The sequence below is a fragment of the Lipomyces chichibuensis genome, assembly GCF_038497645.1.
Source record: "Lipomyces chichibuensis strain CBS 12929 unplaced genomic scaffold V1513scaffold_45, whole genome shotgun sequence".
In the NCBI taxonomy this organism is placed as follows: domain Eukaryota; kingdom Fungi; phylum Ascomycota; class Lipomycetes; order Lipomycetales; family Lipomycetaceae; genus Lipomyces; species Lipomyces chichibuensis.
Window position 1 is genome coordinate 35,199 of NW_027117497.1, and position 24,750 is coordinate 59,948.

The following is a 24,750-nucleotide window of genomic DNA, read 5'->3' on the forward strand; positions in this document are numbered from 1 at the left end:
GTGCCTTTTTTTTTTCCAGCGGCTGTGTCTCAGCGACAGCGACCTAGTAGTCTGCTGTTCGAGATTAGTGTAGCTGGGGATTCTGGACAAATGCATTGAGTTCAATATGTATAAGCGGTATATTACTGATTTATGTACCGAACAACAGTTCAACGATGACATGACATATCATTATAATATATATGGTTAGACGCCCAAGATATACCAATGCAAAAATACCGAACCAAAAGTTACTAAAGCGCCTTACTCCAGACCTTGGATGTCCGCAAAACACATCAAATTCCAAACAAACCTCTATAGTCCGATAATAAACCCAACCCAATTAACTAATCAATGTTCCCATTATCTAGGATCTATAATGTTGCGCAATCGTCCAACCAGCGAAAATCACGATTTCTGGATCTCGTTGAAATAAAATAATCTTTTCAGACTGCCTTCCTTTGGTTGGGCATCAGGTTGCCGGTTCAAATCGGTTTTCTTTTCGACCACCAAAGGCATGACATACGAATGTTCCATTAAGCTGCTAGGAGAATATTGGGTTCTCCCCAGATCTGAAGCTGGCGGTGATCGCACGAGTGGTGACACAAGGTCAATCGAGCGTGGGGACGACGAATATACGCTGTTCGGATGTCGTTGACGAGATCCCTTGGCAATCATCATCGCAGATGCTGATGAATACGAAGCCGGTAGGTCAATATTAGATCCGTTATTTCGTAATGGAGGTGTCGACGGTAGTGCAGTCGTCGACAAAGAATGTACGGAAATGTCGTCAGAGTACTGAGACACGCCAGAAGAAGCCTGCAAGCTTGGACTAGACGGATATGATCCTGTGGATGCGAGAGTTGTTGACGACCAGGAAGGAGTAGTGCTGAATCCTCCTGAGCTCACATTGCGCGCAGCGCGAGCATCTTTCCGGCGACACCTGATGCAGAAGTTCGTTAGCAAAGTATACACTGTCTTAACGATGACCAAGAGCCACTTACTTTTCCGAGCAGTACAAAATGTTATTGTTTGGTGCTGACAACTGCTTGTCGCAGACAGTACTGGATCAAAGAAGTTAGCAAACTCTTTTTTCTTTCTTATCGGTGGCCGTAGCCGAATCCATTATCAAAATGTGCATTGAAAGTTGGTCGGATGACTCACCAATAGGGAAGGAAGGACATAGAAAGGGCCGACGATTCGCAAAAACAGATAGATGTATCAGCCTAGAAACTACTTATGGTTCTGCCAAACAGGTATTCAATAAGAAGTTGCTGTAAGCCGAGAAAACAAAATGACAGCTCAAGAGTTGGGCGGCCCTTAAAAGGATTCCGGGTCTGATTTGCAGCCGTGGGTGGATAGAGAGCGTGACTCTCCTCTCCTGACATGGCCAAAATAATCGTCGGGAAGTTGAATGACACGAGCGCGCCGCTGTGGCTGTGTATATGGCTGTGGCTGTAGCTGCGGCTGTGGAGGCTCGTGCCACCATTTGCGTACCAACAGAATGTTTCCCAGCTCATCATAAATCTAAGAGTGAAGGCACACAGATAACTGCATCATTGCCAACAATATATCCGCCATAACCTGCCGTCTTCTATTATCTTTGCTAATTATTTTGCCCTAGCCATCCGAAGCTCTTATTTTGGTTCATAGCTTCCACTTTTACCTGCGACCGCTTTTAAAAGTTGCAAATCAATTTTTCCAGCAGACTGTCCATAATGCGCGGCTGTCACTGATCTGGCCATATACGTCAACAATCTTGAGTACAAAGCGAACAAATTCCTGATGTTCCATGACGCTTCAACGTCTCATATGCCAATCCGATTAGAACTTGGAGTGAGTTTGCCTGGTTTTTTGTGCTTGTGCAGGAACGGCAAAAATTTACACCACTTCGATCTCGCCGACGACCTTTTTTGCTTTCATCCTGCTCTAATGGTCTCAGTTCACGGATCTGTGTTTATATGGCACTCTTCTATTCAGTGTCTCACAGTGTTCTTGAACATAAGAGCGCGTTTCTGCTCCATACCTTCCGCCCATATCGAAACACTTAAACTAACTAGAATTTAAATAGCGCAGAATAGTGCGTAATATCCTGTAGCAATTACATCGTTAGGAACTCTGAACAAACCATTATGACAAATCGGTTCGACTTCAGTTTTATTATTAGTCCATATAACATAACGCGAAGCAATGTTAGATGCGGCGAACAAAATGGAATATGACGCGTCCGCGCGACTGAATGCACGTGAAAGTGGTTAGGGTTACTTGTCTAAGGATCCCACACTGAAAGTTAAGAATAGGCGGCCATATGCAAAAACGCGTTTAGTTCCTGAGGATTGTTTCTGGCTACAACCAATTCAAGGACGACGAAATACGGTCACACTCGTTCTAAAAAATAATCAGGTAAGTGTTATTCTTCTCTAAGCATGGAAGAAGACGACGGTGAATTTCTTGTCGCGAAGGGCCGCGAAATCAAAATTGGGCTGTCACAAGTTTGTTTTTGTCGCTCGGCGAAGTCGCAGCTACCCCTTTTTGGGCGTCCCCCCCTTGTCCGTCCTCTTCGCGACGCCAATGAGAGACTTCTTGTCTCTGCCACAATTATCTGCAATTATCAATTCGTCATCTTTCTCAGATCTATTTTCATCTGTGCCTGCTTGTAATCTGACTTCATATGCCCACTTCAGCTCCGTCTTCGGATCAGGCGCAACAGCCATCCAACTCAAACCTGTCGTCCCTCTCATCTGCGCCCTCCACCTCGCCCGCTACTCAACCTTCGATCGTCCCAATTAGCTCCATCAGCATGGCAACCCCATCTGAATCTTCCGACTCGCCCAGTAATCAAATGCCTGAATCAAGAGACGCGTCTATTCTCATCGACACTGTGGATGTTCTCCAGAATGGGAGTGGGACGAACGTCGTACGGCGGAAGCTCACAGGCTTTGTCGGCTTCTCGAACTTGCCTATCCAGTGGCACCGCAAAAGTATCCAAAATGGATTCAACTTCAACGTTATGGTTGTGGGTATGTCATCCTGGTATTATGTTCGCATGGTGGGCAGTGAAAGTTAACAATCGCGTTTCTCTTGTGGCAGGTGAAAGTGGTCTCGGCAAGTCAACGCTAGTCAGCACTCTTTTCAATATGCCACTGTATCCACCACGGTCAGAAAAGCGGCCGTCGGCTGAGATTCCCAAGACAGTTGCCATTCAATCTATTTCTGCGGATCTGGAAGAACGCGGCGTGAAGTTGCGGTTGACTGTTGTGGACACGCCTGGCTTTGGCGACTTCGTCAACAACGAGGACGCGTGGCGTCCCATAGTAGAGAACATCGAACAGCGCTTTGATGCGTTCCTTGAGGCTGAGAATAAAGCCAATCGCGCCAATATTGTTGATAATCGTATTCATGCTGTTATCTACTTCATTGCGCCTACCGGGCATTCATTGAAGCCCCTGGATATCGAAGTTATGACGAAGCTACACAATAAAGTCAATTTGATTCCAGTAATCGCTAAGTCAGACATCCTCACGGATGAAGAGATTGTTGCTTTTAAGGCTAGGGTAAGATAAGTGGAAGTCTTTGGCAGAAGCATGCTAACCAACATCCTAAACTTAGATACGGGCTGACCTCGATTACCACAAGATCAACCTTTTCGAAACTCCTCGATATGAGGTCGACAGCGACGATACAATGGAGGAGAAAACTGCTATTGTGTCAAAGATTCCATTTGCCATTGTGGGCGCTACGTCTGAAGTCACTACTTCTGACGGACGCGTTGTTAGGGGCAGAAAGTACCCATGGGGCGTGGTTGAAGTTGACAATGAGGACCACTGTGACTTCCTCAAGCTTCGCGCTATGCTCGTTAAAAACTATATGGAGGAACTTAAGGAGTACACTAATGAGGTTTTGTACGAGAATTATCGATCTGCCAAGCTCATGGCGATGGGTGTTTCACAGGACCAGTCCGTTTTTAAGGAAGTTAATCCAGTTGTAAAGCAGGAGGAAGAGCGTGCACTACACCAAGCTAAACTCCTCAAGATGGAGGCCGAGATGAGGATGGTCTTTCAACAGAAGGTCGCTGAAAAGGAACAGAGACTAAAACAGTCAGAGGATGAGCTCTTTGCCCGTCATCGAGAGATGAAGGAATCTCTGGACAAGCAACGACGTGATCTGGAAGCCAAGAAGGCTCAGATTGAATCTGGCAGAATTTATATGTCTACAGAAGAGAAGAGTAGGAAGAAAGGATTTTCCTTGCGATCTTAGGATCCTTTCCGTGAATACAGTTGATATGTCCCCGAAAAACAGCGTGGGTCGGAAAGAGGATAGAAAGTGTGATAATAAATATTTTTACATTTTTTTTGTGGTCGCGTTGTTAGTGTAGACTGTGATTTGCTTTGGTATTGTTAATCTGGCGCAAATTATTGCATGATGACATGATGATGGATGATGGAGAGATGAGCTTGATGAAAATAATTCTCTTGCAAATAATCAGCAATGGCGTAGGACAGGGACGAGTTATATGTGCACCTTGTATTGCGGCCTTGTAAAACGGTTGCCAGCTTTCTGATATGTTCAGTATGTCTTACATCTTTGTACTCCTGTATTATTTGATGGTCACTCGTTTAGTCATACAACTTCCAGTCGCTCTAGTCGTCGTCATCGTCAAAATGAAGTCATACCCACCAAAATTTATGATTATTCATTCCCAGATGGTCCCATATACTGTACAAGTGAGTGTATCAGGTATATATTAACAGAGAATTCCAAAATCGACCGGACCGTTACCTAATCAAGCTGCTTGATCCCCGCTCCCACACTTTGACCGGCAACATTCCACCATCGAGGCAAGCATGAATACCCATCATCGTCAAAGTGGTCTCTTCGTGAACAAAAGCATCTGCCTGATCGGTGAGACTCCACATCCTGTGGACAACGTGAATATGGCGGATGTCTATACCCTATGTCGCCAAAATGATGTATCTTGGTCTTTGGAAGGAACAGCCCAACGGCAAGAGAATGAATCGGCGCATCTCCCCATCGCTGCGTAGTTGGTTAGCGTACCAATTTTTTAACCACGGCCATTGTCACGGACCACAAATGTCGTACCTCATAGAAAAATCCTCCTACGGAATCCAGATGACTGAAGTAATCTTGATAAGCCTGTGACCGCCAAAAATCCAAACTGGCAATTTCAAAATTACTCCAAAAGTGGCATAGATTGTAATCTCCAGTAATTTCTTTTTCACCAGATCTGGTAGGAGGATGGTTGTCAACAAAGAAATCTAATGAATTGTCACTGGCGAGATATTGAGGATGCTTCCTTATAAATTCCTTGGTGGAGTTCCAAAGAGTCTCGATGGTGACAAGGTATTCGTACATTGCCATGACAAACCCGTACACTTTGTCGTGTACACGCATGTACTCGAAAACGTCACTATCGCAGGTTAAAGAAAACGACATGCTAGTTTATGGCGCGGACCAGTACTCACTAGTCAATATCGCAGAAGTATTCAACGCCTGGCTCGACCCTCCAGTACCACTGAAAATTGGCCAAGAGCGGGTGCCGATAAAAGAAGCCAGAGTTGTATCGACACATGTGACGATAGCTCATACTACCAGCATAGATAACATTTTTGGCTACCATAGTCTCCATATTTGCCTTAACTTTGTTATGATCGATATGATGAGGTATACTCCATTGATCTTTCTTAATTAAGCCATAGTATGTTCTTCCTGAGGCCATTCCGGTCGTGTAATTGATGAACTGAGACTTGTTAGGACGAGTTGGACAGATACCGTGCGAGGCTTACATCTTGGGTAAATGGCTCATCATTCAAAAACGTCCACGGATATCGGAATTTGCGATTGAATCTGTCTTCCATAGCTCTCATTGACTTGAGAGCATCATTTATCTCGCGATTCCTAAATCAATTGATCCGGTCAGGATATTTCGTACATTCCGAATCATCACGGCGTACCTAACGAGCATTATCAGTGTGGCCTTTTCTTTGCCAATCTGCTCCGGAGCTGGAACAAGTTTGGACAGATCATCTTGTGAAATGCCATATGCATTCATAAAATCCTTCGCTGTATATATCTTACTGCTATCGTATGCGCCATTTTTCAAGACCTTCTTTGTTGTCTTTGGTGTGTCGGCGCCGAACCCGCTGAATCCATAAATGAAGCAGATAACGAACGCTACTACCAGAACGAGCTGCAATATCCGTGACCACCTTGGATGTCTGCGATACTGCCAATACAAAGTGTTCGTGGTAGGATTCATCCGTGGCAGGGTCTTATCCTTATAAGAGGATGCCATGGCCCAAGGATACTGGAGCCGAACGCTGCCGATTGCGAGTGGAAAGGCCTCCCGATTGCTCTCGCTGTCACACTGCGCTTTGCGTTTAAACCAGTTATTTACCAGTTATGCTTCTAGTGAAGTTGCATAAGCTAAAAAAAAAAAAAAAAAAAAAATCCGAAGGCCCGCTCAAGATGATAACCCAATAGACTTAGGACCCGGGGGTGATGTGCTTCGGAGGCACATGCAGTCTACGTCACCGTTCTCGACAATTGGCGCCAACCGTCCGTTGTCGTGACAACGGACAGTCAGCAAAAAGCATGCCCGCTGATCGGGCTCCAATGTCGCACAGTTTTCGTCAATATGTCTGTGCCTATAAAGGCCCGGCAATTGCCATTCAGAGTTTAATGGGTTAGGGCAAGATGTGAACGCCATCGAGGCCCAAGCTTGCGTCAGTTCACAAACTCACAAACTTCATCAGCCAAAAACTCCCAACTCACAGCCTCCGATCACGGGGGCATGTAAAAAAAAAATCTTAAAAGTCAAAACTCTGAGGTTCTCGAACGCGTTATTTCCTGCCATCGTTTCCCTTTCCGCTCTTTGATCTATCTCATTCCGCCCCACCACGCTCCTTTTTGTCGACAGCATCGTGATACTTCGCTCCTAATTATCCTAGCTTTACTATTATACTTGCGTAAGCAATGAAGCGCTCCGAGTACTTCACCGTCTTGTTGCCGGCTCTCGGGGTTCTCCACGTTTTGCTCCTCCTTCCCCTCTTACTACCGAAGCATGGCGCGACTGTCACATTTGTCGACGTTCTAGAATCGGTCGCTCTAGGTCTGACAGGATTCGGCGTCTTACTAGTACTGCGACTGTTCCTTTCATTATTCCCCCTTAGCAGTGTGTACACCACGTCTCTACTTCTTTTTCTTGTCGGCGTGATTGAAGAGGTTGTTCACTACATTCTCCTTCGGCCAGTTCCCAAGGATACATGGCATTTGTCATATGTCCTTGGCTTTGCGTGGTCAGTAGCCGAATGCGCTGTTTCCCTTTACCAGCTTGTACCTCCTCGGCAGTACAGATATTCTCGGCTCAATGGCGAAGATGACTCGGACGAGGAGTCGACCGTGCCTGCTCTGAGTGCGAACATCGATCACCCTCGGGACAACGTTTCCGAAATCGACATGTCATTGGATCCCGAAGAGAATGACCTGCTGTCGCCTGAGGAACACGGAGATCATCCACATCCGGCTGCTACGTTCTCCGCTGCGGCTGCCATCAGCCAGCGTCAGCGAGAGGATCCAATCGCACCACTCATCGGTACTTCGTTGCTCGATCTACCCACGTACTTCCCATTCCTTTGGCGGACATCTGCTCTGTTGCATCATCTCGGCTTCTCTCTTCTTCTTAGTCTCCAGGACGTTGGAAAGGCTGGCATTATTACCGCGGTAGTTGTTGTTTGCTTGTACCGAGGTATCTTAAGATCCATCTGGGGTATCGGCATCATGAGGTATGTAGTAAGCTGTGTGCTGATATATATTATTTTTGATACTAACTTTTGCAGGTTTGGTGTCGTTACGGTTACATTCCTAACACTAGTCGGTGGATTGTTAAGTTTGGTCGTGGGTCTGTCGTTGTGGGGAGCAATTTAAAGCGCCCGCGTCTAAATTTTCTTGGTTAAATGGGATTTTTATTCGTTGTGTAGATAGGGGTCATTTGTCACTATGTAATTGGCTAATATGGAGGTACTTAAAAGTTGTTTGATTGGCTTACGCCACAGTTTCTTTGGTCAACGGGAATAATGCAAAAAGTTTATAGCTCTGGAAGGCCAGCTCTATTATTGATGAATAAATTATAAATGGATAAGTTAGTCGTTAGCCATAATTACTTAATACCCCTTAAACTAACTCAGGGGTTATACTCGATATGTCTCGCCTCGGCCTAGTCGAAGAGGTTAGACATTATTTACGTGCTGAAGAACAGTGCAGTGCCAAAAATTAATCATAAATCGTACTGTTTCCATACAGCGCTCCTACCTTAAAGATTGATCAAGCCTTTAAGATGGGTCATTGTAATGCTCATGTCAGGATCGTCGCTGGCCCCGCCTGGCTTTTCGGTTGCGGCCTCCGCCAACCATATTGAGCTGTGGAAAGTAGCTATATCCAGCGCAGTAAGAAGCATTCGTAGCATACACGAAACCCAGCTTGTCAAGATGTAGATATGAATTTCTAGGATATACAAATTGCGGTCGACAATGGGCTAGGGTAATGATCTCTGACGTGGCAGGGTTGGCGATGCTCTCCAAAGTCCCAAGTCCCAACTGCGCTTTTGTAACAATAAATAATTTTCAAAGCAAAAATTCGTGGCCCGTGTGAGAGCTCATCTATCAGCAAGCATATACGATTCAATGTGCACAAATTTAGGGTCTTCCTGCTGATTTCCTTCAGTTGTAGTGGGAGTCTATAATACTGGGCAATCACCTCCCTGCAACTATACGAAAGGTGTGGGCCAGGTCTTCGGGGTGGCATACGACAAATGATTCTTCGACGGCGGGCGCCGCCGCTACGCATGCTAGTCAGATCATTCCGGTGTTCTGGGACCAACGTCAATGAATTACTCGGTTCGGCATCCAGGCGACTGTCGTCGTTACACTCGTTAGAAAGATTTACGAGTGTTAAGACTGCTAAGACAACGTCAGAGACAAAGTGGCTAGGAAACCCATCTGGAGTGCGGTGGATTAATTCTACAATTGGGCCCCAAGTAGAGGAGTCCTGGCTCGCTCAATCAGACCAAGAGCAGTTGCAGAGAACGCGAGAAGGACAGCATTGGGAGCAACACCGATTGACAGAATTGAATACGGCAGAGCAGAGGAATAGTAGTCTACCTTCTAACTCTGACAGCCGTGAGAAAGAGGAATTTTTTAATGTGAATGAGGACGTCCAGATGAGCGACAGTACCGATGACATTATTATTATTGACCAAGGAAAATTCATTAAAAAGCGTACCCTTGTCACACCGACAGTGCAGTTAATAGAACCTGAAATTATTGACTCGAGCGCTATGCAATTGCTGGTACAGGAAGCGCCAGGCTCAGAAACGTTGGTTGAGTCGATTAATGAGTTGCAGCCCAAGGCCAAAGATATGTCTGAAGAGCGGTATGTGCAGACAAAGCAGATACTGAATGGGGCATTCAATCGTGAACAGCTTGTCAAATACGCACGGTTGCATGGTGGTCGGACATCGTCAAAGGCAGCGGCTATCAAATTCATTATGAATAATGTGTGGCAGCTGCAGATCTCTGGAACTGTTCGACGCGATCTCTTGACTGAACGTGTGCACTACTTTACGGAGCGGCGAGAACTTGTTTTGCTACTTTCAAGGGATGCGAAATTACCACGAGAGTGGTCGAAGCTTGGAGCCGAAGTGGTCATTAATCCGAGCAACCTCACTCTTGTTGTCCGTGCAACCGAGGAAATTGCCCACATAATTATAAGCAAACTTGAGCACGTCTTGAAGAACATCATTGATGTTAGGATTGACCTTTCATGTTTGTCGCATGCGCCGAGTGCTACTATCGACGATATTCGGCTTGGGATGATTTCGCGATTGACAAGCAGTGCGGTAGATGTGATTGACCGAACAACACTTCGAATCTCATCATTGACGATGTCGCGGATTGACGTCGCGAGACGGCTTGTCATTTTGTCACTGAACCTGTACGGACATGAGAGGCAAACTCTTCTTTATCATGCTGGATCTCTGGTTTTAGGCGACACCACGTTCTACCGGGTACATGAGGACGAAAGTTTGCCTTGGCAGTTTAGGAGTAGTCAATGGACGCGATGGCGCTCTGTGAAACGCCGTCCATATATTGATAATTCAGCTACGGTCTCGGAGTTCATGTTGGAGTATCCGATGATTATTTCGAGAGAAAATGCGAAGATGATGTATGACGCTTATAAGCTTATCGATCCGAAAGAGGACCGCAGTTATGCCCAGCAGCTGATTGGTTTCGATCCAACAAAAAATGCGGACAAGGTGGTCAGCGACACAGTCCGCTCGCTGATCAGAGGAATTGCTGAAGAGGAGGAAGGGCGGAGTCGACAAGCGGACGCTGATAATGCGGTAGTGGAGTCAGAGCAAAAGGAATTGTCCGACGATGAACTTTACTTTTCTGGCGTTTTCAGTAAATTGAACGAGTTAACGAAGGACGATGTGTTGCCAAATCGTGATGGTTATCTCCTCGATAGACCGGAATACACTGCTACGTGCGTAATCATTTGTTTTCTCCGAGTTGTCTTTGCTAATTGCAAATATCAGATTCGGTTACGCGCTCCACGAGGAATCCAAAATTGGACACGCCGCGGACGCAATACGAAAATCCAAATTACACGGTGGAGAAAAATACACATTTTTGGAGAATTCCCCGATATTTACCCGCTTCATTGACAAGTTCGCTACTGCAAATACTTTAATTCAAGAACAATCCGGTTCGGTCCGCGAATCTGTTGATGGGGGTCCGCTGGACTTGTTAGAGCTTATGCCCCATAGTGGCCGGTCCACAATCAATACCTATGTCCTTCTCAGGTTCGTGCCGTCGCCTTATGCGCACCCATCTGATTTTACAGATTACCCGCCTATTGAGATGACGATTCCTACGACACATAAGTGGATTATAGAAAACAACAGGGCTTCTGTGCTGGCGCATGAGAGTGATGCGGTTACAGACTTGTGCTTGCAGGAGCAAGAATTGGACGTGCGATTCCGGCGACGGGTGGCGGGGCATGTATCCACCGATCAGGCGGGTATTAAGAACTTTTTGGACAAACTGGACATCGATCTTTTGGACCGGAAAGTCGTCAAGATTCCACCGACCGTAGACATTGTAGTCCACAGTGACCGGAGTTGGACACAGTCGGAAACTTTGTCGGAGGATGTAATGATGAATGAGTCGAAGCCGCCAGACGGGATGATTCGGTACTTATTCAAGTCATTTGAGCAGCGGACAGAGTTGAAGTATCGCCACAAGAGTTATACTCTGAAGTATTGCATTGTGGAAGGTGGTGTCCTTGACGGTCGGCGAATCGAAACAAGACTAGAGTTCGATCCAGAGATGCAAATTGAGCATACTGAGACGGAACTCCAGAGGTTTGCGACAACGGCCGTTGATTTAGCTGTCGGCGCCACGATGTTGAGCAGGAGGTAATTTGTACTATAGAACGTATGACTTAGAGAATGTAAAATAAGTGAATTCATTACACGCATCTAGTGACACAAACAACTCCAATGGCAGCACTCATCAAAACTCCTAATGGCTGTAAATGTTTTTACAAGACTATGTGCTTTATCTAAACTCAGCTCAAGGCTGTCCCTCGACACGAACCCATGCAGGTCAATAAATCCCTGGCAGGCAGCACAACGGCCGCGTTGCCATGGTCGCCGACTCCCAGACTCATAATCACATTCTCGTTGAGGTACCCTTCGTACCGGTTCATATTCTTCTCCCATGCAACGCTGACTGTGTACAGAAACTTACCTTCGACGTTAAATTTTTGTTCCCACTCGTCTTCGTTGTCGAATCGGATATGTTTGGACCCGAAACCAATCATTTCGAAAGGGGCGGTTGCTTTCCAGACGGCGACGTAGCGCTTGTACTGCACCTTGAATGTCTCGGGCATTTCTTTCTTGTGTAGAAATGCGAGAAACACTGTATTTTCTGGTTCAGGTTCGCAGTCGCCGTAGTCGCACATGACAATCTTGATGGCATTTGTGGCCTGGTGCCAGGTTGCGTCTTCGTTGATGCACGTACCCTCCAACGGGCTCGTCATGTTTGACGTAGTCAGGCCGTTTCCTACTAGTCGCGCAAAATGTCGGGAACCGTGTCTGAGCTCGTATTGCACGTAGCCGGAGCCGGTGTCGGCGTCGTAGAACATGAGGTAATTTTTCTCGATGGGGTTGCGGCCGTCAATTCGGGTTAACTCCATGACGGTAGGATACTGGTTCAGCAAGCCGCGAGTGACTCTGTAACGTAGAGATGGATAAACTGAGCGCAAATCAATTATCCAAAGACCGAAACAGCCGTAGCGAGATTGCTGGTTGAACATCATCAACGGCGCTCCGGTATTTGACCAGAATATACGTGGATCATGAAAGCCGGGGACATCGGACATGTAGTCAATACCGGTGCAGTCGCGAGCAGGTGTCTGGGGAACTGTGAGAACACGAGGATTTGTGGCGCAGGCAATTATCCTGTTCATGACTTCGAATCCGTACGCGTTCAGGAACGGCTCATCGATGTACTTTCCCTCGCATATCAATGACTCTTGGAAAAACCCACCACCACGGACGCGTGCCACTATTAGAAACGGATAGTGCGAGGACGGGGGGAGCGCGATAATTGAAGGATTGTACGTCATTGGATAGCGTTCTGACTCGACCCTGACTTCGAAAATCCTGTGCTTCAACGAGAGAAATGTGTCGAAAACCTCAGCCGCAGGAGGCTCGCCAGTTCGGCATCTCCATAGAAAATCTGTGTATTTATCTTCTGGATATCTTGAAGACAGTAGTGACTTTGACACCAGCTTGCCTGACTTTTTGACCTTCTGGGATTGGCGTGATCCATGTTCGGCCTCAGGATTCTTGTCAAATAGAGCTAGAGACTCGGCATGGTCGATGCCGGCATCTTCTGCAGATTGCAAATAAGGCGGTAGTTGAAACTTGGTGTGTCTCCCCAGATCTGGAAGTGTTAATATCGTTGTTGTAAGACGTTTTGGCTGGACGAGACGCTTGAGAATGTAGAGCGAATAAAGCAGAGCAACAAAGATAATAAACTGCGCCCTGCGCTGTTGCAAGCGTGCCATATATCTTAAAGTGCGTGGAAGAACGGCAATAGGAAGTGTTGTGTTAGACGCGTCGGTGAGAACTTGCGATGTCGACGACTGAGCTGGCCCCGTCCACTCTCACAAGTCAAATATACAGTCAAAAATTTGTACAGAGTATCCGACGCATTAACCGCAAAGAATATGCAAACCGGCTGCTTTATTTGCGAGATGGTGGTAGTTGGAGAGTCGGCGAGGGACAAGGGCGACAGTGTAGGAAGTAGCAAGTAAGTCCCAGCTATGCGTCGAAACCTTTAGTATCTCCAAGTTGGGTCGAACGACAACGCGAAATCCCAGTCGAAGAACAGCGCACGACTTAATTATGCTATGGCCCACATATATAGTAATAATACACAGAATAATAGAATACTACATCTGACGTATTTATATTTTAATCGCTCGTACTGCGGATTTCTACTATATTTCGAAACCCTAAACGATGTTGTGACATTGCTGCCCCCTGGAAGTTTAAATTTGTTAATTTGCAGCACTTGCTGAGCCGCTGAAGATATGGCAGCATCTGCGACCAGATTTACAATACATAATAAAGAAAGTAGTTCAAAGTACAATTGCCAGATGAATACATTTTGATCATGTGATGGCCCGGGCCCCGTGTTTTTGAGCTGACTGTGCCCTTGTCAAATGTGTAAAGCACAAGGTTTTTACAGCCTTTAAGATAGGGCTAGGGCTGCTTCTTCGTAAGTTGAGTAGAGTCGTCTCGTCGTCTTGCAACTCTTCTTTAAACTGCCCAGTCTACAGCCCGAATCATCAAATACATGTACGGAGAGGACGAAGACGCGCCGCTTCTCGACCAATACGGCGGTCCGATTTCGAGTCCGTCCGGATCTGCTGCCGGATCACGACCGCCGACCGCGAATTTCACCAGCACGGCCGTCCAGTCCGGATCGGAACCAAGACGGACTTCCTTCGCAGACCGCAGACCTCCCACAGTTATTCCTCCTAGTCTCGGGCCGCCCAAGCAAGGACCACAGAGGACATCGAAGATAGTTCAAAAACTGAAATTGCTGCCAGAAGATCCAGCGCCCCACGCGGATCAGGCGCATTCAGAGAGACCACTTTTTCAAGGCCCCGATGACTTTTACCGCGATCCAGAGCGCCTTGGCAAGGTAGATCGGAGGACGCTCCCACGAGTTACAGCATACTGCACCGCCTCATCTTATAGGCTGAAAGAGTTTGCACGGTATCTTCAAAATAGAAACGCCAATAAGGCTGTGCCGAAAATATTTGACGAGTGTCTCTATTCAGTCTACTCTTACCGACACGACGAGCCCCTTCCAGCAGTCGCAAAATCGCCTGACGATGGAGATAGCAGTTCAGACGAATCACCCACAGACGGCCTGCAAAGGAAGCCTGAGGAACAGGACCTAGTACGGTTAGACTCAGAAGGCGCCGAGATTCGAATTGGGATTGCACAGTTTTCTGAGATCTTTGTGTTTGAATACGGAGTCGTTGTTTTGTGGGGATTCACAGTGCAGGAGGAGCAAAGATTTTTGCGCGAGATCCCTCGATTTGAGCTGGAAAAGCTAGCCCCACAGGACGTGCAGATTGAGGAGTTCAACTACTACATAACAAAGTCGTATCAGCCGAGGGTATGTAATATGTAGTACACCTTAACAATGATGACATATCTGACAGAGATAGATTTATAACGATTTTATTGCTCTGCGGGACGCATCTAATTACATGACAAAGCTCTCAATTTCGCATGCAATCGCGCAGTCGGTCAAGATCTCGTTGTTCGAAGAGCTTGTTGATCATACGATCAAGACTACACAAGACATACCGATAGGCATCGCGAGAACGGGCAAGGTTCAGATGTCTCGCAAGAAGATCATGATGCAGATTGGAGATTTGTTTATTCTGCGGATCAACATTAACCTCCACGGTTCGATTATCGATTCGCCGGAGCTGATGTGGTCGGAGCCGCAACTAGAGCCGTTGTACCAGGCGACGAAGAGCTATCTCGAGATTAACCAGCGCGTATCTGTTCTGAACCAGCGGCTAGAGGTCATTTCAGACTTGCTACAGATGCTAAAGGAGCAGCTCGGACACACGCATGAGGAGTATTTGGAGTTTGTGGTTATTATTTTGATTGCGGCGGAGATTATGGTGGCGATGATAAATATTGCTGTGGACATGGTTGCGGAGGCGAGATGACGTAGTCTAGCATTGCTTAATTTACCGGCGTAATTATTGTGCGGCGTCTAGTATGGCATGATTTGTCTTGTACATATACTGGTAATCGATATTAAATTATTAATGACAACTTGACAAGAGCTGTATAATGATTGGGCTTTTGCTCGACAAGTAGACTTGGACTTGCTTCCGTGTCGATAAAGCATGTTGACTTCCTTGATGCTGCCAATCGTCGACGCATCTGCAACGAGGCAGGTGGCGCAGATGGCCAACACATGGCGCAGGCAAAATTTGAGAAATAGAACATATTCCTGTTCTTCTATTAATCTTCTAGTAATAGTAATAATATAATAAAGTAATGTAGCATGGCAGCGGAAACCCAACCGCCTAAATCAGCTGAGGTGTGACTTAACGAGTTAAGTTGTAGTTAACTAGTTAATTACCAATAATAATTAATATTGTGTGGCTCTACGGCACGAAGGCACTATCGCCGTTCGCTGGTCAGCACTCCACAATCGCAACTTTTCTTTCACATCCTCCCCCCCCGCTCCCTTTTTTCTCCTTCTCCGCCATCTCACACTCAACAACTAAACAATACATGCCTTCTATCTGCTAATCCACAGTCTCAATGTCCGCAATGCACGGCTCCGGCCGGCTGTCGTCGTCCTCAGCCACAGCCTCGCGGCCGGTCCCCGTCCCGGTTTCTCTACCTAATCACTCCCCAGCTTCCCACTCGGCCGCCTTTCCTGAGCCACCGACTCCTGCACCTTCGCCCGGCCCGTTTGGCGGCGGATTTTTGTATGCGCAACCATCACAGTCTCCCGCGCCGGTCGAAGACCCATATTCCACTTCACTCGCCTATCTCGCACGCGATTTCTGCGCCCTCGCAAGTTCCCAGCGTGAAGCACTGCTGTCAGCCCTGCTCGACGCCTGCGACACGTCGACGCTCTCCTTTGTACTTGCGTATGTTTCGCCTCTCCTCAAAAAGGACCCCTTCAAGATCCTTCCGAACGAGATCTGTCTACGCATCCTCTCACACGTCGATGACGCCAGGACTCTTGCACGTGCCGCCCAGGTCTCAAGACGCTGGGCCTCTGTCGTCTCTGACGACATAATTTGGAAAGGCCTTTGCGGTATGCTTTCATTCTGTGCTTCTGTGATTACTGGCATTAATGACTATCAGAGAGACTGCACTACAAGCGGCCGCTGTCAGATCGAGAGTATCTCTCGACGCCGTTTGTACACACTCCTGCATATGGCGACCCAGCTGCGTTTTCGCTCCCACAAAATTTCCCGAGCCTTACCACTATGATATCCGTTTCGTCTCCGCCAACTTCTAACACGCCCCTGACTGCCATCCCCATCTCGGTCACTTCGACCACTACACATAATGGCGAGCTCTCCATGATGGAATCGACCTACCTCCCGGTCGCCGCCAGTAACATCCCACCATGGTCCTATCAAACTCTGTTTAAACAGAGGTACATGGTCGACTCTGCTTGGCTCAATGGAGGTGTGGTCACAGCGCGTCACGTCACAACCGACCAGGGGGTCGTGACCTGCCTCCATTTGACAAAAAAGTATGTCGTGGTTGCACTGGACAACTCAAGGATCCATGTCTTTACGTCCGAGGGCCGGCTAATACACACACTCACCGGCCATGTCATGGGTGTTTGGGCGATCATGCCGTGGGATGACACCCTCGTGTCCGGTGGCTGCGATCGCGATGTGAGGGTATGGGATCTCAAGACAGGCCGATGCAAGATGGTTTTACACGGCCACACGTCCACCGTACGATGCGTTAAGATGAGCGACAGTCGCACCGCGATTTCCGGGTCTCGCGATGCAAGCTTGCGAGTGTGGGACATTGAGACAGGCACGTGCAAGCATGTGCTGCTCGGCCATCAAGCCAGTGTCCGCTGTCTCGAGGTCTTTGGCGACATTTGTGTTAGCGGCAGCTATGATACTACAGCAAAGGTCTGGAGTATCTCGCGCGGTGTCCTTTTGCACACTCTTGCTGGCCACTTCTCGCAGATTTATGCGTTGGCCTTTGATGGAGTCAAAATCGCGACTGGTTCTCTCGACACATCTGTCCGCATCTGGAGCGCAGAGTCTGGCCAATGCTTTGCTGTTCTCCAGGGACACACGTCGCTTGTTGGACAATTACAGATGCTAGGCGACACTCTGGTTACCGGAAGCTCAGACGGGTCGACGCGAGTGTGGGACTTGAAGGGTATGACGTGCATCCACAGACTCGCAGCTCACGACAATTCGGTCACGACGCTCCAGTTTGACGAGCAACGAATTGTTACTGGAGGCAGTGATGGCCGCGTTAAGGTCTGGGACATCAAGACCGGTCATCATATCCGAGATCTTCCATGCACTTACGAAGCCGTCTGGAGAATCGCGTTTGAGGACGAGAAAGTCGTCGTTCTTGCGTCCCGCCATAATAGGACGCATATGGAGGTCATCAGCTTTGCTCCGCAGGTTCAAGGTTGCGAACTTTAATCAAAAAATAATTTGCTTGGCATTTGTGTCGATCTTATAAGTACGGTTTGGTATCAAAACTTTTGGGTGTGCGCTGCTATGATTTGTTATGTATTAATGGTGGGGGTGGAAAGATTGTCTGCTTTTGACCGGCGTACTCTGCAATGATCACTGTTGGGGATTTTCGTTATATTAAATCATATTATGCTAGATTGCGAGTTTGGGTTTCTGAAATTTTGGGATTTTGCTTCTGTACATTTAGAATGAACCGATTTGAGAACTTTTCTCACCATAATGTGCTTCTCATGGGAAAGCATTGCTAATTACTAATCGGACATATCAGATAAGACCGAGAACTTCACCGATTAGCACGTAGCTTCTGATCAGCGGCATGCTGTTTACTTGTTCTCAAGAGGTCCAATACTCCGAGTTAGAGTGTAACTACTCACTGAGACGCTACTTATTTGCGAATAGAGATCAGTGGGCCTGATTACATCTGCAGTTCGACGAGAGTCGACAATAATTTGTAGGTTCTCTGTCTGTTAAGACATCTGGATCGCATTCTAGACGGCGACGTGGTCGCGGGCCAACCGATTGTAAAGCATTATGGGCCATATGGGGGCTCTCGATGACGTTATTCGCCGCAGGTCAGGGGTGCCCCGATGGTTCTTCCTCGCAATAGCATCGAATTTCGCTCTAAAAATTAATCTATTGCTCCACAGGCAAGCGACAAATTTTATGATAAATACTGTGCTTCAACAAAAAACGTAGGACATGGCTGCGACAATAGATCTTGATGAAATCAGAGACTTCCTGGTCGAACTGGCCAAGCAAGCCGGCGAGCTCATTCTGTCAAAGACTGGCAAGACAGCGTATGACGATAAGGCCAATTGTATGTGTACGACACACCTCCCATTATGGCCGGAAGCTAATTAGTGGATCGCAGCCGTCGACTTGGTCACGGAGACCGATGCTGCGGTCGAGAATCTGGTAGCAACGAAATGCGCGGAGAAGTACCCTGATTTCGAGTTCATGGGTGAGGAGAGCTACGTCCCTGGTGTTACAAAATTGTCAGAGAAGCCGACATTTATTGTCGGTAAGTACTATCCGAAAACTGGTTCCAACAGAAACTGACAAGAACAGATCCAATTGATGGTAAATACCAACTTGGGTTCTACTGCAGTTACGTCTCTCCAAACTGACCTATACAGGTACGACAAACTTCATCCATTCTTTCCCATTCAGTTGCACGTCCCTCGGTTTCGCCATCAATCGTGACCCAGTCGTCGGCGTCGTGTACAGCCCGTTCCTGAATCTCATGTACACTGGCATCAAAGGCCAGGGCTCATTCCTGAACGTCACGCAGAAGCTCCCGCTAAGACAGCCGCCCGTAGGAAGCACACTCACTCTCCAAAACGCGTTGATCGGAATCGAGTGGGGCACCCAGCGTTCAGGCGTGAACTACAAAGTCAAGACTGACACTTTTCAGAAGTTGGCAGCCGAGGATGGGAGGATGGTTCATGGATTCAGATCTCTGGGTAGCGCCGCTATGAATATGTGTGCCGTAGCCGCTGGACAGTTGGATGCTTATTGGGTGAGCACAAAACTTAATACTATTGACGATGACAGTACTAATCTTTGTAGGAAGGTGGATGCTACGCGTGGGATGTCTGTGCCGGCTGGGTTATCCTCACCGAGGCAGGTGGTCGAGTGGTGGGCGGTAACCCTGGTATTTGGGAGCCTGCTGTCGATCAGCGAATCTATCTTGCTGTTCGTGGCGGCGATGGCTGCGAGCAGTTTATTAAGGATTTCTGGGATTCAATAGAAGGTCAACTAGAATATTAAGCTCAATTTCCGTGTCTTAGCGATTGTGTAGGTTATTTATACAGAAAATATATACACTCATTTCAACATCCGTTGTGCAATATAACGCCATGCTCCTAAAATATTATTTATCTGACTGAAGCTGAATTCATACAAATCATATCGAATTGCGACGCTGGATTATTCGTCGAGACGTGCCGTCGAAATGTGAGATGCCAGCAATCTTTGGGAATTTTCCTTCGCGCTGCATGTTATTGAGGAATTCTTTCGCAAAGTCATATCCGACCTGTTCCAATTAGCTTCATGATAGTCTGTATACACAGAACAAGCTTACTCGGTAGATTTCCTCAAACTTTCCAAAGTCGAGCGTAGCATAATGGTCAATTGGCGGCCGCAAGTAAATACACCCCGAAATGGACTTTACCTTCTCCAGCGCGCCAACAGACGACACGTACGCTAATCTTGCCTGAATTTCAGCCATGCTGGGCACATTTGGATGACGCGAAAATATATTCCATCGGTTGAACAATACCCAGAATCCGGACAGAGAGTCGCCCCACGTCATCGGTGTGGTGTCATCGATGCTTCCTACGTCCACGGCGAAAACGACCTCTGTACCAAGCGACTTCATGTGCGATACCGGTAAGTTGTCAACGTATCCTACCATACAGTTAATAAATGCCATACAAATTACTATCATAAGTACATACCTCCATCCAACAACATACTGCCATTATCAGTAATCGGGGGAAGGAGACCAGCCAATGACATCGAGGCCCGGATGTATCTCCAAGCATACCCAGCAGAATGAATTTCCATTCGAGAATGCGTAATATTCGTCGTATTATTATAGTATTGCAACCAGAAGTCCTCAATCCGAGCATCACCAAAGGCTTTCCATATACCACGGTTGAACTCATGGCCAGTCGTGTAGCTGGTGGCCGGGTACGTCAGATCAAAAAACATTCTCCACAGACTTCCAATTCTACCAGAGAATTTTTTCAGCCGACCAAAAATCGGGACAATGTCCGCATCACGAGCGTATAGCCCGCCAACAAATGATCCAATCGATGTGCCACCGACGATATCAATCGGAATGCCAGCCTCTTCAAGAGCTCGGATAACACCGAGATGGGATAAACCTCGTGCGCCACCCCCACCTAGAACGAGGCCGACAGCCTTTCCTGATAGTAACCGCGCCAGTCTCGCAAAATCATTCTTGTGTGTCTGGTTACTGGTATACACAGGCGACGCTGGAGAAAGGCGGGCAGTGTGCCTGTATTTCTGCAATTCCGTTTGCAGCGTTGTCTGCACCTTGTTCTTCAAATCTCTGATCCTTGAACCAAAGTACGCAGTCGTCGTGCGAGGAACTGTATTCCGGAAAGGCATTTGCACGTGATGATGCGAATGAATCCATATACGGCTCTTAAGCCATGATTGCGTCTGGCCCGCCGGAACATACCGGTCGGGATGCAACAGTACTAATTCTTTCCTAGCTGTTGTCTTCATCCCAATGAGCATTCTCTCGTATTCACCAATAGAGGGATCTGCATTAGCATTTGCCAGAAGTAATATGCAGTCCGCCTGTGAAATGCATGTAACTGTCCACGGTGAACTAATGCCTGTATCAGCAACATATAAAACCATCTGATAACGCTCCTCTAGATCAGTCAGATATCCACTAAGTTTAAGTTTTCCAAATTTGTTAAACGAGTGACGTCCAAGATGTTTCAAGATTGCGGCCTGGTCTAGCGTTACGTTGGTCTGCCCAATTAAGGTGAAGGCTTTGGCTAGTCTCTCTCCGAACTCCTTGACAGGAAGGCCAGATGTGACGGGAACAACCGCGACCGTGCGAAAGTTGCCCGACTTTGGAGTAGTCGACGGTACTTCTAACGGATTCATGACTTCTTTATTGACAAGGCAGTTCACACGCGACGCAATTATACGAGATATTTGAATTGTGATGGCGGGATGTCGCATAGACAGGCTTTCGAATAGCATGCGGGGAAACCGCACTACTTCGGTGTCACGAACGGCGTGAAGTGTAGATGGTCGTTTGGATGATGCTTTAGTAAAATGTTAGATGATTGTGGAGATGTTACCCAAAAAGAATGAACATACTAAGAACTTCTAGTTCACCCACACTCTCGCCCTGGCCATATTCACCGACGAGTACCAATTCGCCTTTGCTCTCCTTAATAGCACGCATTCGACCGTTGAGAACGATATATATTGAATCTGCTTCATCGCCCTGTCTGTATAATACCTCTCCAGCTTCGACCTGAACCCATTCCAATGCAAAATCTAGATATAGGATTAACCGAGAGAGAATGCTGATAAGGCGCTTTGCCATTGTCAATAAAATTACAGGCTGGCGGTCTACTAGACGCTCCATGGCTTCTTTGGCGAGAAAGCCAATATAAACGTCGGTAGTCGCAAGGATATCCACAAACGAGCTGTACCCGGAAATCGAGCCCAGATATCCGCCAATACCTCCAGGCTTAATCGTATATATTGTTTTGTACTCTCCTGGTCGATCTTGAGTGCGTACATCCAGAAAGCCATCAATGACGTAGTAAAGACCAAGATTGGGCTCTCCTTGCTTCACAATCCGAGAGCCGGCAGTGAAATGCAAAATTTCAATGTCCTTAAGCAGCTCCTTTTTTATTGAAGAATAGCTTTGCATAGATCCACCTTGTTGTGCAAAACTAGACGTGACCGATTCGTCATCAACAAAACCAGCGTTAATGCCATCGAAAGCCAGGGGCCCGAGATTCCCCAGACCGGTTGCACGAACGCTAAAATTAGATCTTTGTTGCGCTCGGCGGTTTTCATATACCGATAGCCGAGGACTTGTGTCGGCAGACGTTGAAATTGGTGATTTTCCTTCCACAGACTCTGAAGAAACGCCGAGGGCCTTGAATATACATTCCAATATTGCTTGTTTAAGATTATCAATATCCTCTTCGTCGTCCTCCGTCACAGCATCAACCTTATCTCGTTCCTGCGGCTCACTGAAATCTGAAAACTGTAGCCCTCCATGCGACCGTAGAGAGGTAGTGGAAATCTGCGTATGAATCGCGGGCCTCGCAGGCGGACTTGCGGACGTCAAACGAGGTGAAGTTAATAGTACAGAAGACGGAGGAGATGTACTCCCACGCCACGAAAAAGATGTGTTCGATACCAAATCACCAGGCAAGACCCTATTAAAATCGGCGCCACGTTCCAATCGCCTAGCCCTGTCATTTCGATTCTGGAGAGAGCTTGCCACATACGCTGAGCCTCGCCTCCGACTTGGGTTCTTGGAGACTTTCAGTTCGCCAATATTCCGCGTGCGTTCAACTTTGCTATCACTCTCCACTGCGGCTTCGTCGTCTTGTTCAGAAGACAGCCGACGAGCTTCGACTTGAGCTTTGATCCTTGCGACAGCATCCTCACCCAGATAATTTGGCAGTTCGTACCTCGATAGATCATTAAATGCAACCTCTGTCTTGAGAATTTCAGACGTGAGGCCGAGATAATTGTGGCCGGTTTGAAAGGTAACTCGCTGGAATCTGGCAAGGATCACCTGAACAATATGTGCCGCTGATTTTGGATACTTGCGCGTCAAGCGACGGAATGCTTCCGCGGGAATGATTGCAATGGTAGAGTCCACAGATGCACGCGCAATAATTCCGGGTGCGGTAGAATGTGTTGTTCGAGTACCTTCTTGGCGCACAGACGAATTCGCGTTAGACTCTTCTGGCCCAACGGTACTAGTCACTTTCTCGGACAATGGGGGAATGTTTGGTATAGGTAATAATTTTGGCGATCCCACGTTTGAGATCAAAGGATCGCTTGGAATAGGCAATGTCTCCTCAGATAATGAATCATGGGTGGCGGCAGGTGTCTGCGACCGTGTGGTGTTGACCTTGATGTCCTCGGTGAAGAGGGATAAAATAGTGAAAAGAGAAGACATTGGTGCGCCATTCTTCACCTCAGTTAGTAACTGATATCCTCCTTCTGCATCGCGGTCCACGTCATCGTAATGGGTGTTGTCCGCATCATGAGTCCGTGCATATATCTGAACATCGCCATCGACAACCTAAGGCCAGTCAATACTAAACTCGGATTAACCTCCGCGCCAACAACGAACGATAACTTACAATGCAAAACCCTTTTTCTTCTTCAAGAAGCATTGTATCTCCTGCAATCAGCTTCTTCGTCTGGACATGCCTGGTGAGTTCATTGAACACCGGCTTCTCCAAGTAGCCAAACACCTTGATACCAGTGAAAAACTCGTCCAAGTAGCTCGCGAAGCCTGGCTTTTCATACTGGCGCTGCAGTGCGTTCGGATAGAACATCATGTCTAGCTTAGGCTCCTGTCTATGAGGCTCGGTGGGAAGGCGAGAATATACGTTGAGATACTTGTATCGCACGACGGCCCACACCACCGCCCCGAAGGCGGCCATTATGAGCAGCAGAGAAGAGAAGGACAGTGTAATACTGAAGGAGGTTCCCAGTAGGGCGAGCACTTGGGCCGGTACATAGTAGGCGCAGACGGTTAAAAGTCGGAGGAAGATCCGAGGGCCGAGCCAAATCAGCTTGCTAAGAATGCCAGTAGAAGCCGGTGGATCAGTAACTCCTGCCGAATGCATGTTGGCATTAGTAGGAAGAACGAGGTCGCCAGAAGAATTAGATGAGATCGCTTGAGACACTGTCTGCTCGACGAGAAAGCTGAGGAACGGCAAGGGGCCAGCTGGCATAGTGGGCAGAGGATCTTAGAGCAGGGCTGGTTGACAATGCTCTACGAGGCCGGGCAGCGGCTGATCCAAGAGACCAAGCCTTGTACTGATGAGGCGTCGGCAATTTACTGTTCGCACTTGCTGTCAAACTAACAGACTTAGAAAGGTCAAAGGTGCAGGTGCCAGATGGCGAGCACGACTAGCTACGCGGCGGGGCGATGGGCGTGGTCAAACAAGACGTCGAGAAGTCCCAACGCGACAACGTGCTTGCGTAATGAAAGTTGGCCGGCGAAGGTCAGTAGGCACAACTAATAATTCAACGATTGTACTCTCACAATAACAGCGAGCTATCAGATGTATTTTATTTCTATATTAGAAGTAAACACGGGTCAGACGCGTCTGCGTGTCG

At 47.5% G+C, this 24,750-nt stretch overlaps 10 protein-coding genes across 10 annotated transcripts; 6 read left to right on the forward strand and 4 right to left on the reverse strand.

Annotated features, from left to right (window-relative positions):
- Positions 1-274: 274 nt before the first annotated feature.
- On the reverse strand, positions 275-1,463 carry V1513DRAFT_235880 (uncharacterized protein). Its single transcript, XM_066894433.1, has 3 exons — positions 1,144-1,463; positions 984-1,043; positions 275-922 (listed from the first exon to the last, which is right to left on the reverse strand). Exons 1-3 carry the CDS (start codon positions 1,161-1,163, stop codon positions 388-390), a joined length of 615 nt encoding a protein of 204 aa, XP_066751263.1. The 5' UTR covers positions 1,164-1,463; the 3' UTR covers positions 275-387.
- An 828-nt stretch (positions 1,464-2,291) lies between these two features.
- On the forward strand, positions 2,292-4,701 carry V1513DRAFT_452123 (Septin-domain-containing protein). The gene is made up of 4 exons (XM_066899072.1): positions 2,292-2,382; positions 2,664-2,999; positions 3,070-3,533; positions 3,589-4,701. Exons 2-4 carry the CDS (start codon positions 2,780-2,782, stop codon positions 4,234-4,236), a joined length of 1,332 nt encoding a protein of 443 aa, XP_066751264.1. The 5' UTR covers positions 2,292-2,382; positions 2,664-2,779; the 3' UTR covers positions 4,237-4,701.
- Positions 4,552-6,615, reverse strand: V1513DRAFT_420039 (nucleotide-diphospho-sugar transferase). Its single transcript, XM_066895930.1, has 5 exons — positions 5,952-6,615; positions 5,784-5,895; positions 5,463-5,737; positions 5,080-5,407; positions 4,552-5,013 (listed from the first exon to the last, which is right to left on the reverse strand). Exons 1-5 carry the CDS (start codon positions 6,290-6,292, stop codon positions 4,759-4,761), a joined length of 1,311 nt encoding a protein of 436 aa, XP_066751265.1. The 5' UTR covers positions 6,293-6,615; the 3' UTR covers positions 4,552-4,758.
- Positions 6,616-6,866: 251 nt separating this feature from the next.
- Positions 6,867-8,132, forward strand: V1513DRAFT_481191 (uncharacterized protein). The gene is made up of 2 exons (XM_066900352.1): positions 6,867-7,781; positions 7,836-8,132. The coding sequence occupies exons 1-2, from the start codon at positions 6,973-6,975 to the stop codon at positions 7,921-7,923; spliced, it is 897 nt and encodes a 298-aa protein (XP_066751266.1). The 5' UTR covers positions 6,867-6,972; the 3' UTR covers positions 7,924-8,132.
- Positions 8,133-8,622: 490 nt separating this feature from the next.
- On the forward strand, positions 8,623-11,544 carry V1513DRAFT_452134 (mitochondrial inner-membrane-bound regulator-domain-containing protein). Its single transcript, XM_066899073.1, has 2 exons — positions 8,623-10,539; positions 10,592-11,544. Exons 1-2 carry the CDS (start codon positions 8,807-8,809, stop codon positions 11,475-11,477), a joined length of 2,619 nt encoding a protein of 872 aa, XP_066751267.1. The 5' UTR covers positions 8,623-8,806; the 3' UTR covers positions 11,478-11,544.
- On the reverse strand, positions 11,342-13,303 carry V1513DRAFT_236300 (uncharacterized protein). The gene has a single exon (XM_066894434.1). It carries the CDS (start codon positions 13,129-13,131, stop codon positions 11,626-11,628), a length of 1,506 nt encoding a protein of 501 aa, XP_066751268.1. The 5' UTR covers positions 13,132-13,303; the 3' UTR covers positions 11,342-11,625.
- Positions 13,304-13,686: 383 nt separating this feature from the next.
- On the forward strand, positions 13,687-15,436 carry V1513DRAFT_452136 (uncharacterized protein). The gene is made up of 2 exons (XM_066899074.1): positions 13,687-14,759; positions 14,812-15,436. Exons 1-2 carry the CDS (start codon positions 13,926-13,928, stop codon positions 15,325-15,327), a joined length of 1,350 nt encoding a protein of 449 aa, XP_066751269.1. The 5' UTR covers positions 13,687-13,925; the 3' UTR covers positions 15,328-15,436.
- A 369-nt stretch (positions 15,437-15,805) lies between these two features.
- V1513DRAFT_452140 (WD40-repeat-containing domain protein) lies at positions 15,806-18,103 on the forward strand. Its single transcript, XM_066899075.1, has 2 exons — positions 15,806-16,439; positions 16,490-18,103. Exons 1-2 carry the CDS (start codon positions 15,935-15,937, stop codon positions 17,812-17,814), a joined length of 1,830 nt encoding a protein of 609 aa, XP_066751270.1. The 5' UTR covers positions 15,806-15,934; the 3' UTR covers positions 17,815-18,103.
- Positions 18,104-18,450: 347 nt separating this feature from the next.
- On the forward strand, positions 18,451-19,704 carry V1513DRAFT_452143 (inositol monophosphatase). Its single transcript, XM_066899076.1, has 5 exons — positions 18,451-18,685; positions 18,740-18,889; positions 18,937-18,948; positions 19,005-19,387; positions 19,438-19,704. Exons 1-5 carry the CDS (start codon positions 18,568-18,570, stop codon positions 19,636-19,638), a joined length of 864 nt encoding a protein of 287 aa, XP_066751271.1. The 5' UTR covers positions 18,451-18,567; the 3' UTR covers positions 19,639-19,704.
- On the reverse strand, positions 19,640-24,730 carry V1513DRAFT_452147 (uncharacterized protein). The gene is made up of 5 exons (XM_066899077.1): positions 23,763-24,730; positions 21,739-23,701; positions 20,328-21,683; positions 19,952-20,277; positions 19,640-19,903 (listed from the first exon to the last, which is right to left on the reverse strand). Exons 1-5 carry the CDS (start codon positions 24,360-24,362, stop codon positions 19,775-19,777), a joined length of 4,374 nt encoding a protein of 1,457 aa, XP_066751272.1. The 5' UTR covers positions 24,363-24,730; the 3' UTR covers positions 19,640-19,774.
- Between the last annotated feature and the right edge of the window lie 20 nt (positions 24,731-24,750).